The 13,666-nt window shown below is 40.6% G+C and overlaps 1 protein-coding gene across 3 annotated transcripts in view; it reads left to right on the top strand.

The window, feature by feature from the left end:
- edem3 (ER degradation enhancer, mannosidase alpha-like 3) overlaps positions 1 to 13,666 on the top strand; it is a 31,242-nt gene that overhangs the window by 3,871 nt on the left and 13,705 nt on the right. For all 3 annotated transcript variants that reach the window (XM_080004050.1, XM_080004049.1, XM_080004051.1), the window contains exons 5-14: positions 93 to 132; positions 464 to 576; positions 942 to 1,095; positions 4,652 to 4,786; positions 8,221 to 8,326; positions 8,692 to 8,789; positions 9,256 to 9,381; positions 10,184 to 10,267; positions 11,503 to 11,586; positions 12,080 to 12,204. In XM_080004050.1, the coding sequence (XP_079860176.1) occupies positions 93 to 132; positions 464 to 576; positions 942 to 1,095; positions 4,652 to 4,786; positions 8,221 to 8,326; positions 8,692 to 8,789; positions 9,256 to 9,381; positions 10,184 to 10,267; positions 11,503 to 11,586; positions 12,080 to 12,204 (1,065 nt within the window). The remainder of the gene's footprint in view (positions 1 to 92; positions 133 to 463; positions 577 to 941; positions 1,096 to 4,651; positions 4,787 to 8,220; positions 8,327 to 8,691; positions 8,790 to 9,255; positions 9,382 to 10,183; positions 10,268 to 11,502; positions 11,587 to 12,079; positions 12,205 to 13,666) is intronic.

Here is a 13,666-nt window from a genome sequence, read left to right as displayed (position 1 = left end):
TGCCTTGTGACACAAGTAGTTGTGCCTGATGTTGTCTCAAGGGGAGTGACAGACTTTCTAAACAGTAATTGCTTGTCTCTATGTTTGTTTAGGTTCTCGCTCACCCTCATAGACACGCTGGACACTCTTGTGGTGAGTAACTGTCTTGTGTTTTTAAATCCGAGGTTTGTGTGTGTTAGCATGAGGTGGAGGGTAGGCAAAAGCATTATTATTTTTAATTGTTTATTTCTTTCACTGATTACTTTATTCTATTGATGGTCTTTCTTTTTTCTCTTACATCATTTTATTGCATTCATTTGTGAAACATTTGCTCTCTGTTTCTGTATGAGACTGAAAATGGTCATATAAATACTTTTAAAACTATTTTAGAAAGGGCTCTATAGAGTTGTTGTTGTTGTTATAATTATTATTGTTATCATCATCATCATTATTATTATCATCTATTGACACACTCTTTCTTCAGCTTTTGAACAAGACTACCGAGTTTGAGGCTGCTGTCAGAAGAGTCTTATCGGACGTGAGGCTCGACAATGACATTGTGGTATCAGTGTTTGAAACCAACATTCGTGTCTTGGGGTGAGAAGTGACTCATTATCAATCAAAGATCAAACAAAGATATTCACAAATGCAGGAAAATTAAATAAATCAACCATCTCTTGGCGGCTGTATGCGTTCAGTCTTCATTGGTATCAAGTGGAAAAACCGCACCGAAAAGGTCACTTGGTGGATGCAAGCCTTAATCTACTGTACGTTGGTTAATATGGGTACAATAGGTGTGCTGATAATTAAACTGATTGGATTAAGAGAGAATCAGTCATGATACATAAGAGATCGTCCAGATCTTTCATCTTTCATGAACTTGGAATGTTTACTAAATAATTGAAATTAGTGTCTACCCACCTCCTAAATCTTACTCCTAACTCCTGCTTGTGTGTGTCCAGAGGCTTGCTGGGAGGACACTCCATGGCTGTGATGCTAAAGGAAGGAGGTCAGCACATGCTTTGGTACCAGGATGAGCTCCTGCACATGGCCAAAGACCTGGGTCTCCGCCTGCTGCCGGCCTTTAACACCAGCAGTGGCTTGCCCTACCCCAGGGTGAGACTTGACCAAGGCATACACAAAAACAAATCACAGCGTTTCTACACTTCAAGTTCATGTTTTTTTAAATTTGCCAAATGCACAACAAAATAGGCAGTAGCAGTCATTGCTGGCAATAAAATTCTTGTGTTCCAAGCTCTGGTCAACAATGCAGGTAGGTAAGATATACAAGTCAAATTTAAAAAGTATAAAGTAGTATCAAAGTAAGTAACAAAATATAGTTATAATAAAGGTATTTAAAAAAAGATATAAAAGGTATTGGAGTGTAAATAAAAGCAAAATATATGTACAATAGATAATACAGTATATTGTGTGATGAGAGACCGTCTACTTTAAAGAGGATATGCTTCCTTTCATTTGGACCCTGTGACACCGCGAGAACAGTAAGACAACAGGCATCAAAGATCAAGACAATTATTAGATGGCGCCGAAAAGACGACAGGTACTCCTCACTTAAAGACCTACCTGTTTAATAACCGTTCGGATGTACGACCGGCACAGCTCTGACCTGGTGCTAGGAACGGAACATGGTCGTTAAGTGAGGAGTACCTGTATAAGAGCACATATTCAACTCCTCTCTCTTTTCCCCACTCACACCTGACCTTGTGGAACAGCAGGAATCTGCAAATGGTCGGTATGGCTGTCACGGTGAAACATTTCCCCAGCGGTAATATTGGGCGGATCAATCATGCGGAATGCGGTATTGCCATCATATATATATTTTTTGCCATTCTACAAGGGCTGAAGTTAAGGTTGAATTATTTGTTTCAATACAATTTTATCTAATGAAAGCATAGGTTATACATGTAGGAAATACAGTAGCAATATCAATAATCAATTGACATTTTGCAAAATGGAATGCAACGGTGCAACACAAATGCACAAGGCAATACAGTAGATAGAATAAAACAAATCTATGTAGGCTACAAACTTTAAGAATACTAAAGCAATTACATATAGAAACAAATATAAGACTTTTATGAAATGGTTACCAAAGACAAGACAAACTGTAAATTAAAGTAGGCTTAACTTCCTTTTGCCATGAGAATGGTCACAGTAGAAACCCCTCAACAATAGGAACATTTTTGTTTTGTTCCCCATCTCGTTGCATAGTCATGGAAAGAATATTGCCGTTAATTTATAGCACTGGAATAATTATCTATTTATTATAGCCTAAATTACAGTGATGCTGTTGGAGTTATAGTAAGTTTTTATTTTATTTAAGAAACGACATGACATTCTCATATCATGCTGAATCTGAGCCATCTGTTTAAATATTACATTTTCATTATTATCAAGGCATCATTAATATATTGCTATACATAATAAACCTAGGCTAACTTTATCAGCTGAGCGCACCAGTATAAGACAGTGCTAGCGGATGCTGAGTTCTACTTGCGTAGCCAAATTGGTTCTCTTCAGCCAGCTGTGAGAGAACACAGGGACCAAGCTGTTTTAATAATTCAAAATTGATTTTACATTAAATACACACAGGCAAAAATTAAATGAGAAAAGCCCCGTGAAACAAAAAAAAAAAAAGTTAGTTGATGCGGTTGTCTGTGGAGCCCCACGGTATCGTAACATTGTGGTAACCGCGAAAGCCCTAATATTCGGACCACTTACTGTGGTCCATTGTCACAGGAACTTTTACATTCGAAACTCTGTGTTTCCCGAAGAGTATGATTGGACTGAACAAAATGTCTTAATTAATGTGAAACTGCCATAATGTTTTTTTCTCGGGTGATTTATTTATTTTATTTTATTTTTATTTTATATGCCCTTATCGGTCCCATAATGGGGAAATTCACAATTTATCTGCATTTACCGATCCTAGTATCTGACGTATCTAGGAGCAGTGGGCTGCTATGTAGAGGCACCCGGGGAGCAGTTAGGGGGTTAAGTGTCTTGCTCAAGGACACATCAGCACGCTACCAGGAGGAGTCTGGGATCAAACGAGCAACCTTCCGCTAACGAGATGACCCACTCTATCTCCTGAGCTACTGCCCCCTTTTTGTGAAGTATTTTGTGTGAGAATTTTGTGAAGTAGGATACTATTCTACTCTTCTCGACGGATACTATACTTTGAGCAACGAGGACGGACAAAACGAGGAATGTGATGATGAAATGTGGTTAAACTGTGTTCAATTTGCTGAGCTTATTAGCGGTAACTGACAGTATTGCCCCAAACTCGGAGACAGGGCATTATAGAGCAAGCCAGGACACGTCCAGGACACATCCTCGCTGATGTGGACCCCAAGGAACCTGTAACAAATTACTCCTCTGACTGCGGCCCCATCGCTGTGAATCGGGGCGTTCTCTTTCCTGCAACTTTCCATGGTCCACCATTAGCGCCTTCGATGTTGAGATGGAAGTTGTTGTCCAGGCACTATGATGGTCTCTTGCCTCCTCTCAGTAGGACGTGTCATTGTTACGGGTGATCAGGCCAATGACTGGTGTCGTCAGAAAATGGTATGATGGTGTTGGAGCTGTGAGTGGCCACGCAGTTGTGGGGAAACAGGGAGTACCGGTAGGGTCTGAGCATTTAGCGCTGGGGGGGCTCCAGTGCTGATAGTCAGTGTGGAGCAGGTGGTGGTGTCCATCCACACATTGGGGTCTGCCTGTCAGGAAATCTAGGGTCTAGCTACATAGGGCTGTGTTGAATCCTCGGTCCCTCAGCTTAATGATGATTCAAATCCATTTACAGACAGGGAAAATCAAGGAATTTGTTTCACTTTTTACCTGAATCACAGAATATCTAGTCTATGAAGGGGGGCCTCACCATAAATATGTTTGGGAAGCCCTGTCGTAGGCTATCCTGCTGTCCTTTGAGGAGGAACCGTGACAAGGATTTAAAGCACCCTGAACTGCTGTTTTTCTTTTCTCCGTGACCTTGCCCACATGTACAGGTTTATGGAGGGAGATGGAGTCATTCTGCAGTGGGGCACCGACATGGCGAGAGTTTATTGAAGTTCACAAAACAAAAAAGCTCGCTGGCCAAAAATGGGAACATAAAATGAAGATAATAATTTATGTCCATGTTAACCTCGGTCGCGGTCCAGTCTACAGCCGTTGCAGTGAACCCCCCCCCCCCCATAAAAACAACACATAAGAAAACTCTCAGCCGTGACTGACCAGTCGGTGCTAAAGAGGCTGATCAGGCAGACCTGGTACAGCTGCGCCGCCATGGGAAGACGCCAGCACAGTCACCTGCAGACCGTGGCCTACCAGGCCCCCCATCTGCCATAATCACGCATGCACGGAATCACACATTACTGTTAGGTACAGTCACACCACTCTTGCAAGGTTGAAATTACAAGGAATTGACATCCATGTTTGCTAAAAGGATGCTCACAGCTTGGGGGGGAAAGTGTACAGCCATTCACCCTCAGATTATGAGTGCATAATTCCATTTCCTGCTGTCCACTCCCAGCTGTCACAGATTTTAGATTTATATTTTCTCGTGGTTGGCTGGCTTTCTGCATAATCTTTTCAGACTGTAAGCAATTCTAAGTACATATCTTTTTTTTTTTTTTTTTTCCATTCAACTCAACAGGTGAACTTGAAATATGGCGTCAGAGGCCCTGAGACGAGGACAGGCACCGAGACAGACACCTGTACCGCCTGTGCGGGAACCATCATCCTGGAATTTGCTGCTTTGAGTCGCTTCACTGGGGATCCTGTGTATGAGGTAGTGGAGTGGGAGCAGTTTAAGATTTATGTGATGGGAAACACTTGACAAAGTTTCTGAAGCTTTTTAAAAACATCCATGTTAACTGCACTTAAAAGCACTTAAACAGGTAATCCTTAAATAAGTAAGTAAATAGGTAAGTGCAAATTTTTTTAAATATATATCCTGCATTTCAGATTTTTACATGGCACTTTATAAGAAACAGCCATCCAATGTATTTGCATGTTGTCCTCTACACCGATCATCCACAACATTAAAACCACTGACAGGTGAAGTGAATAACATTAATCATCTTGTTGCAATGGCACCTGTCAAGGTGTCAAGGGGTGGTATAAATTGGGCAATTGGGCAAAAAGTGAACAAGTTCAAGACATTATTTGTCACATACATATACATACGGTCATAGATATATTTTCAGCGAAATGTCATGACGCCCGGTGATTACGCACAATAAGCTCTAAGCTCTAAAAATACTAAAATGTGCATAACCGACAGGAGGCGCTCGCAGGCGGCCGCAAGGGGTGGTGCCACAATCGCGATTCTAAGTTCTATAATTAAAAAGTGGTCCAAGGAAGGACTAAAGTAGAGCTGGGTATTGATACTCAATACCCTTTTTCAAGATATCAATTTAAATAACCCAATACCAAGTAGTATCGAAACTTCTCCGGTCAAACAACACCTGCACACTTTTTGTACCCAGAAAAGACTCGGGCAAGCGTTCTTCAATTGAATGCGCCGCATGATTGGCCCATAACCGCAGCAGCTACAAGCCAGCCGCAAGCGTTCTTTGTTTTAATGCGATGTGTGATTGGCTCACTACCGCAGCAGCAGCTACAACAGTCTGTTAAAGGATAGGTTCACAATTTTTCAAGTCTGTCTTTTAAACAAGTCAGGTGTCCATACGAACAGTGAAAGAGGTTTTCCTCGCTGTAATCATTCCTCCTGTACTGGCTGTTTGTTTAAAATTACACCGCCCAAATACTTCATTGTACAGTTTTGTTATTTATTTTATTTAAAATATATTAAATATATTTAATATATTTTAATATTAAAAAAATATTACACTCATTTCACCACTTTCAAAGTGTATTTGTATAAAAATAATTTGGATGGGGAGGTGTGGTGGCATTTTATGTAACTGAATGCACATGATGGCTATAGTAGAAAAAAAAGAGGTATCGAATGAAGTACTCTATTTGTATCGATCACTGTAAGGGTACTGGTATGTGTACTGGTATCATAATTTTTAAACAATTCCCAGCCCTAACAACCAGTGAACCAGCGATAGGGTAGTGGGCGTCCATGGGCTCATTGACGCTCATTGGAGCTAGACAACATTAGTGGTTATTAGTGGTGATTTTAATGTTGTGGCTGATCGTTGTATATTTGTATTCTTTATGGTCGGTCCACCACTGATCGGGCATGTGCAAAAAGTGAAAGGCAGCCACGGTGAATTTGTTAAAGTTGTGGTCATTGCTGGATCCATGAACGCATGTGTCAGGTCCCTACCATGTCTGCTAGGTACCCTGTAGCAAAGCACTGAACCCAAATTTCCACTGGGGGGGCCCTCCACTTGGTGGATGGTTTTTTTTTCGGAAAGGATGGAGATAAGAGACTTTTAAAACCACTGTTGTAAGAAAGATATTCTAAATAGGAGGTGCAAAAAGCATGAACAACTCGCTCCAGATGGCACCTATTTTGCTGAAGGGAAAAAGTGAGTTTAATTTTGGAAATGCCGCCAATTATTCCAGGAAAATTGGGATCAAGAGTTAATATTGCAAACCTTTTTTTCTACCCGTTCTGAGACTTCAACATAAACATAAAAACGAAACATAAAAATACTTTTTAAGACTTGCATTCATATCGGTGCCAGATTGTCATGTTTGTTAATGTTTTGGGAAAGAGGATTAAGGAATGACAGCAGTACCTACTCCATTATGAATTCACTGAAGGAATGGCTGGGAAGATAAAAATCTAGTGTTCTGCATCAAACGTAAAGTTTTCTTTATTTTAGTTTTGGTGTGTTGTTGGTCTTTCTACTGACACAGACAAAATGGTTCCCCCATTTGAGCACTTTTAATGGAAGGGATGTGACCGTGTTGAGTGCCAAGGTCAAGCAAGTGACAGTAACTCAACTTAATCATTGCATTACTTATAAACGAACATTTTTTTGAAATGAACATGAAATTACCTTTATATTAGAAAACCATATTGTTCATCTATACATGGCTGTTTAATATCATCACATATGTATTTGATGTATATTTGAAATCATCATTCTTTTCTCTATTCCATTTTGTGTCTGCCACTCCACGTGCGCAGTGTAGCTGGGTGACAACTTACACCTTTAGAATGAATTGATCACACTGTCAACCTGATCACCTCAAAGGTCAGGCTTGCCAGATTCAACAGTGCTGTGAGAAAAGCAGCCTGTCGACTGGAATAGCAATTTCCACTGTAAATTACTTTCTTTTACTTTTGGTTTCAGACCAGATTACAAAATGCAGTGCAATCATAGATGGTACATTGTGTTTCCTTTATGTTTTAAAGACACCATCTAAATTTAAGTCACAGTATGGACAACGGATGAAACCGAGGGCAGCAAAACAAATAGACTAACAAGAAATCAATCTATCCTGGGGTACAGCTTAGATGGCAAATATACCCTGATGAGACCTTATATTAAAAGGGGGTTTTAAGTATCCGAAGTGGTAACTATGACATGTTCTCACATCCTTCTGTCAGAAACAGACTCCGTACATGTTGCCACACATCTCTCCCAGCATTAACAGGTTAAAATGAGATTTAATCCACACATATTTAGAAATTGCCTCAATATTCTCATTCTCTGTCGTTTGGCAGTATAATTCACAAAAAATTACAATAAGGTAATAGGGCTTTTATTGGTACAGTGGTACCTCGACTTACGACTGCATCTACTGACGACTAATCCAAGATACGAGTAGCAATAGTCGCAAAAATTTGTATCGACTTGCGACCGACTGCTCCAAGATTTGAGCGTGGAAATTTGCAGTTGGTGCGTCGGTGGCAAGTCAGCAGTCAGTCAGCAGGCGACCTACATCCTGTGTTTGTGCTGGGTATTTTGTTTATTTTCGCCCTTCATGATGAGTCCTAAGAAGAAGGATGATGGGAAAAAGAAAAAGGCAATGTCTCGAGCGTGGTCTATATGGGAAAAATTGCTTCGACATACGATTTTAACATATGACCCTTCTTATAGAACAAATTACAGTCTTCCGCGAGGTACCACTGTATGAGGTTTTCCATTTTGGTAAGATAATGTGTGAGGCTCATTTCTCGGCAGCAGTAAACTGCTGTCGCTGTTTCCTGTTAGAGATTGTAGCCTCTGACTGTGCGTATTGATCGGTATGTCAATTATTAAATTTACACGCTCACTCACTCTCACATTTCCACAGGCACATGCCCGGAGAGCCCTGGACTTCCTGTGGGAGAAGAGGCAGAGAAACAGCAACTTGGTGGGAACCACCATCAACATCCACTCCGGAGAGTGGGTCCGCAGGGGTAAGCCTGGATGGATGGAACTAATGATGTGGGAGGAGAGAAGAGGGATTAATGTGGAAAAAATCAGACAGAAGAAGGGAGAAGATACTAAGAGGGGAGGACAGAAGAGAAGTTGCAAAGGGAGAGGAGGTGATGGAAGTGGAAAGGGGAGCATGGAGAGCAGGCGGAGAGAAGGATGGAATAGAAGAGCGGTGCATGGGTGAAAAGGAAACTGTTGCGTGAATGAGTCAGTGTCACAGTTTAATGAGAGAAAAGAGGAGGAATGGCGTGAGTGATGTGATTTTTGAAAATCCAAACACATCGGTCTGGGCTGCCATCCTGTTGCTGCCGTATTGAAAGCTGTTGCACTGTTTTTGTCTCTCCAGACAGTGGTGTTGGAGCAGGAATCGACTCCTACTATGAATATTTACTGAAGGCTTATGTCCTCCTCGGAGATGACCTGTTTCTCCAGCGTTTTAACATTGTGAGATCACACACACACTATTTCTTTCATGCATGTTTATCTGATCACTCTCTGCACAATGCGTTTCCATAATGACCCCTTGGACAAAGTAGGACAGTTATTCTATTAACTTGTCATGGTTTATGCTTCAGTAGTGCTTTTAGACTTGCTGTTATCCAGCAGTTCCCAACCTTTTCTTACTACCCACTTGAAAGTCACAAAAAATCTTTGTGTCAGAGGATTGGAACACGGGTGACCTTAACAATCGTTTGAGTGCCAAGCTGATCCATTGCTTTTACTTACTGTTCGTTTTGGATCCTTTGGGATCATAATGGGTGACAAATAGTTTTTTTTCCCTCAATCTGAGATTTACAATTTATCCATATCAATAAAAAAACAAGTACCTTTTCTTGAATATCTTCCATAGTTCTTTTTGTCATATACAGTGTGTTGCAGCTAGAAGCCTAAATGTCTTCTTCCTCTGCAGCACTATGCATCCATAATGAAGTACATCAGTCAGCCACCGCTGCTGCTAGACGTCCACATCCACAAACCTCTGCTACCTGCTCGCACCTGGATGGACTCCTTACTGGCTTTTTTCCCCGGACTCCAGGTTCGGCCTTTCTTGAGACCTGACCGGCAGTAAATGTGCAAAACACTGTTACATGTGTACATCGGCGGTATTCAGTTAAAGACATCACAAAGTTGTACAGTAGTTTAGGACCATGTGTTTGGACATTACATTACATGTATAGAGCTGGTTGAGAGCAAATCTCAATATACTGTATATGTGAGCAGCTTTTCTAATATGAGGAAGGTGCAACATTTACAATGAATTCTGTTTCATTGACATGTAGACCTTTTCATATCATCATATAATTTGGTCAGGATGTTGCCTTGACCAAACCATTGCTTTATTCAATGAGCATATTTTAACAGCAGTTTAGACATTTTTTAGATTCAAATTTTCAATATAGAAGAGACTTCTACACAGTCAGCATTTTCTTCCTTGGGTTATAAGAACACTTACATAATGTCTGGTGAGAAATTCACAAAATTATGGAATATGTTCCTTTGTCTCGTACATAAAGGATGCTGAGTAGATCAAAGTACTATCATTGGCTTAAAGGGTAAATCATTAAATACAATTTTGGAATTTTGCTCACGGAATCAATGGGGAGTTGCACCTCACAGTTAGAATGGGTTTACATTTTGTAAATGCCCTTGTGTGGTATTTCTAGTAGCATTTTTTGAGTCTATCATTGGCTTAAAGGGTAAATCATTAAATAAAATTTTGGAATTTTGCTCACGGAATCAACGGGGAGTTGCACCTCACAGTTAGAATGGGTTTACATTTTGTAAATGCCCTTGTGTGGTATTTCTAGTAGCATTTTTTGAGTCGTACGTTGTTCCAGGTGCTGAAGGGAGATATCCGCCCCGCCATTGAAACCCATGAGATGCTGTACCAAGTTACCAAGAAACACAACTTCCTCCCTGAGGTGATCTGTCTCTTATCTTTCGGTGTCTCTGTAAGAGTCCTCCCCCATCTGTTTCAAATACGCCCCTGGCTTGAGGTGCGTTACAGTGAATGAATTGCACCATCCAAAATGTTCAGAATACTACAGTGGTACCTCGCTTACGACTGTAATTCTTTCTATAAGAACAGTCATATGTTAAAACAGTAGTATGTCTAAGCAATTTTTCCCATATAAATTATGAAATCATGAAGGGTGAAAATAAACAAAATACCCAGCACAAACACAGTAAATATGAAAAAATATCCATAAGCCACGAACTACGTGCACACATGATGTAGGTCGCCCGCTGACTGACTGCTGACTGTCCGCCGACGCGCCAACTGCAAATTTCCACGGTCGTATCTTGGAGCAGTTGGTCGCAAGTCGATACAATTTTTTTGCGACTATCGCTACTCGTATCTTGGATTGGTCGTAAGTAGATGCAGTCGTAAGTCAAGGTACCACTGTATAAGAAAAAAATACATATGGCTTGTCTGGGCAACAAAACCACAAAGAGAATTAAGCTGGGTTGCACTTCACGATACAGCCTTTTACTGCGTCTGATGTACTACTGCAGTGTTGCAGTGGTGGAAGAAGTACTCAGACCTACTTCTACTCCTAACTTAAATAAAAGTACAAATACTCTGACACAATTACTCCAGTGAAGGTAAAAGTGCCACATTTACATTTTTATTTAACTAAAGGTATATAAGTACTTGCTCTTAAATGTACTTACAAAAGTAAAAGGACTTCATACCCTTATATGACAGAGCCTATATTACTTCATAACATGCTACCTTTTTTTTCTGCAGGTCAGTGCTCATGCCAATCCTGATTGCTATTTACAATTAAATGGTGCAGGTGTCATTAACTCACAAGGATATGGAGCTAATGAATCATTGATGAGGAATCCTATATCACTAGTTTTATAGGTCCAGTCCTGACCTTTCTTTTGATAAAGAAATATAAATCCTGATTTAAAACAAAAAAGAACCAACAACAAAACTAAAGTAACATGACTGTATTATAAAAGTATGGATATTTACCTTGAAATAGTAGTAGTGGATTAAAAGTCAAAGCTCTCCGAAACTGAATTTACTCAAGTAAGCACAGATACTTGAAAATGTACTTACTTAAAATGTACTTTGTGACTTTCCACCACTGCTGCATTGTTTATGGGACGGTGCCTTTCCCTCTGCCTCACTCCACCAACCCAGGCCTTCACCACTGATTTCAGGGTCCACTGGGCCCAGCATCCCCTGAGGCCTGAGTTTGCAGAGAGCACCTATTTCCTATACAAGGTAATTTGTCAGGGCTGCGTGTCACAATGCGGAGCTTGACGGCATTTTCAATGTCAAAACGCAGAGGAAAACTTCTTTCTCTGTAGTTTGTTTCCTGTTAATCTTTTACCAACTCTCAAGGAGCCTCTGAGCTCAACAGACTCTGTCTATGATTTTGCATACTGTTCGAAAACAAGCTACTGTATATATTATAATGCAGTAGATGCACTAGCCAAAGCAGTGGTTCTCAACTGGTGGATCCTTAACATCGCAAAGACAAGGATGCAATGGTCTCACTCTCATTTGAGATGAACAAACTTACAGCAGAGAGCAACAAGGTCATACTTTTGGGATGGAGCTTTGTGCCTTCATCGCAATGTCCTGCAGCTGTGTTGGCATACAGTATCTTTTCATCTGAGGTAGAATTTCTGGGTACCTGTGGTTGTGAACTGAGTTGATTTGTCATCATTTACCTGTGTTGTTCTGCTGTCCTCTCTGCAACCCCCCCCCTCAGGCCACAGGAGACCCTTACTACCTGGAGGTGGGGCGCACAGTTCTGGACAACCTGAACCACTTTGCCCGGGTGCCCTGTGGCTTTGCTGCCATGAAGGACGTCCGTACCGGGAGTCACGAGGATCGGTGAGTGCTTTGGAGGGATAATTCAGATATTTTATATAATTCAGCTCCAAGACTGTTAAGGGGACCAGGAAGCATCCGATATGTTAGGATATATTTTCAACTACTCTCAGCCAATATAATGCTGCTGAGGAGGACGAGGTGTTCTTCTAGTTCTGCACAAACCTAATGTTATCCCCTTAACAGCAGTAACCACAGTCCAATGAACCTCATTTGTCCAAATCCCACAGAATATCTGAAATGTTTGGTTCACTGAGCTATGAACATGAAAAGCTTTCCATTGTATATCTTAACTGTAGCTTCCTTGTGCATAAACTAGCATCAGTCTTGTCAGGTGCATACTATGGAGGACCAAATAACTCTAAATGAAAATTATTAAATCCACGATTAAAGGTGCCCTTTTATTTATAAATATCAATATATATAATATTGATATAATGTGAAAAACTTAAGAATATATGAAATATACACACTATATTTTGTGAAAAGAAGGCTTTCAATACACGTTTCAAAATAGCAAAAAGAAATATGCATTTCCATTTGAAGCTTCAGTCTTGAAACTGACCGTCATTGCTCCCCAAAACTGGAGAGGAAAATGTCTGTTTTAGCTGACTGGTAAATGTGGATATGTGCGTCTGGGATAAATTACTTTCTACTGAATCATTCTGACTTGAGCTCTAACTGCAGAGCTAAATTTACTCAAGTAAGTAGGGATGCACCGGTACAGTGGGCTCACGGTTCAGTATGTATCACGATTTTGGGGCCATGGTAACAGTCTGTTTTGTTTTGTTTTTTTATATTAAAAAAAAAATTGAAGTTAAAAGGTGTAAAAAATATTTTTATAGTAGTCTGCCACAAATAACTAGTGTAATGCTCTTTGTGTATGACTGTGGGGGGAGTGGGGGTGGTTCAAGTTCATTTGTGGGTTGTTATAATTTGCGTCAGTAAGAGTGGAAGCGAGAGAGAGGAAAATACCATCCCAGGGGGTTTTCTTCCGACTTGACACCTTGATTAATTACACACTTACAAAAACATTTCTATGTAGTTTTATCTTCTGTTTCTCTGGAAAAGGCTGTGTAGCCACGTGCAGGTGAAAAGAAGAAGAAGAAAAAAAAAGAATAGAACTCTCTCAAAAAATTTAGAAATGCAGCACGAGTTCGAGTGCACCCCACACGGCTGACGTGGCCGGTGGAGTTGCAAAAGTGGATTCAATTGGAAGCAGCACTCATAGCACGCTACACCCGGCCTGTACGCTGCGCCAGCGTGTCCAGTGGACTTCGACAGGGATATCTTAATACCGCAGTTCATGTGTGCGTGTTGAACCCTAGGGGCGTACCGAATAGTTAGATAACATACTGTGTACCGTTGCAACCCTATAAGTACATTTATTTATTACTTCACATGCACCAGTCACAAAGTGCTTCACAATCAAATCAAACAAAGATGAACAACAGATAAAACACGC

This window comes from Zeus faber (genome assembly GCF_960531495.2).
Source record: "Zeus faber genome assembly, chromosome: 1".
In the NCBI taxonomy this organism is placed as follows: Eukaryota; Metazoa; Chordata; class Actinopteri; order Zeiformes; family Zeidae; genus Zeus; species Zeus faber.
The sequence above is the reverse complement of the archived record's forward strand: the minus strand, read 5'-3'. Positions and strand labels throughout refer to the sequence as shown.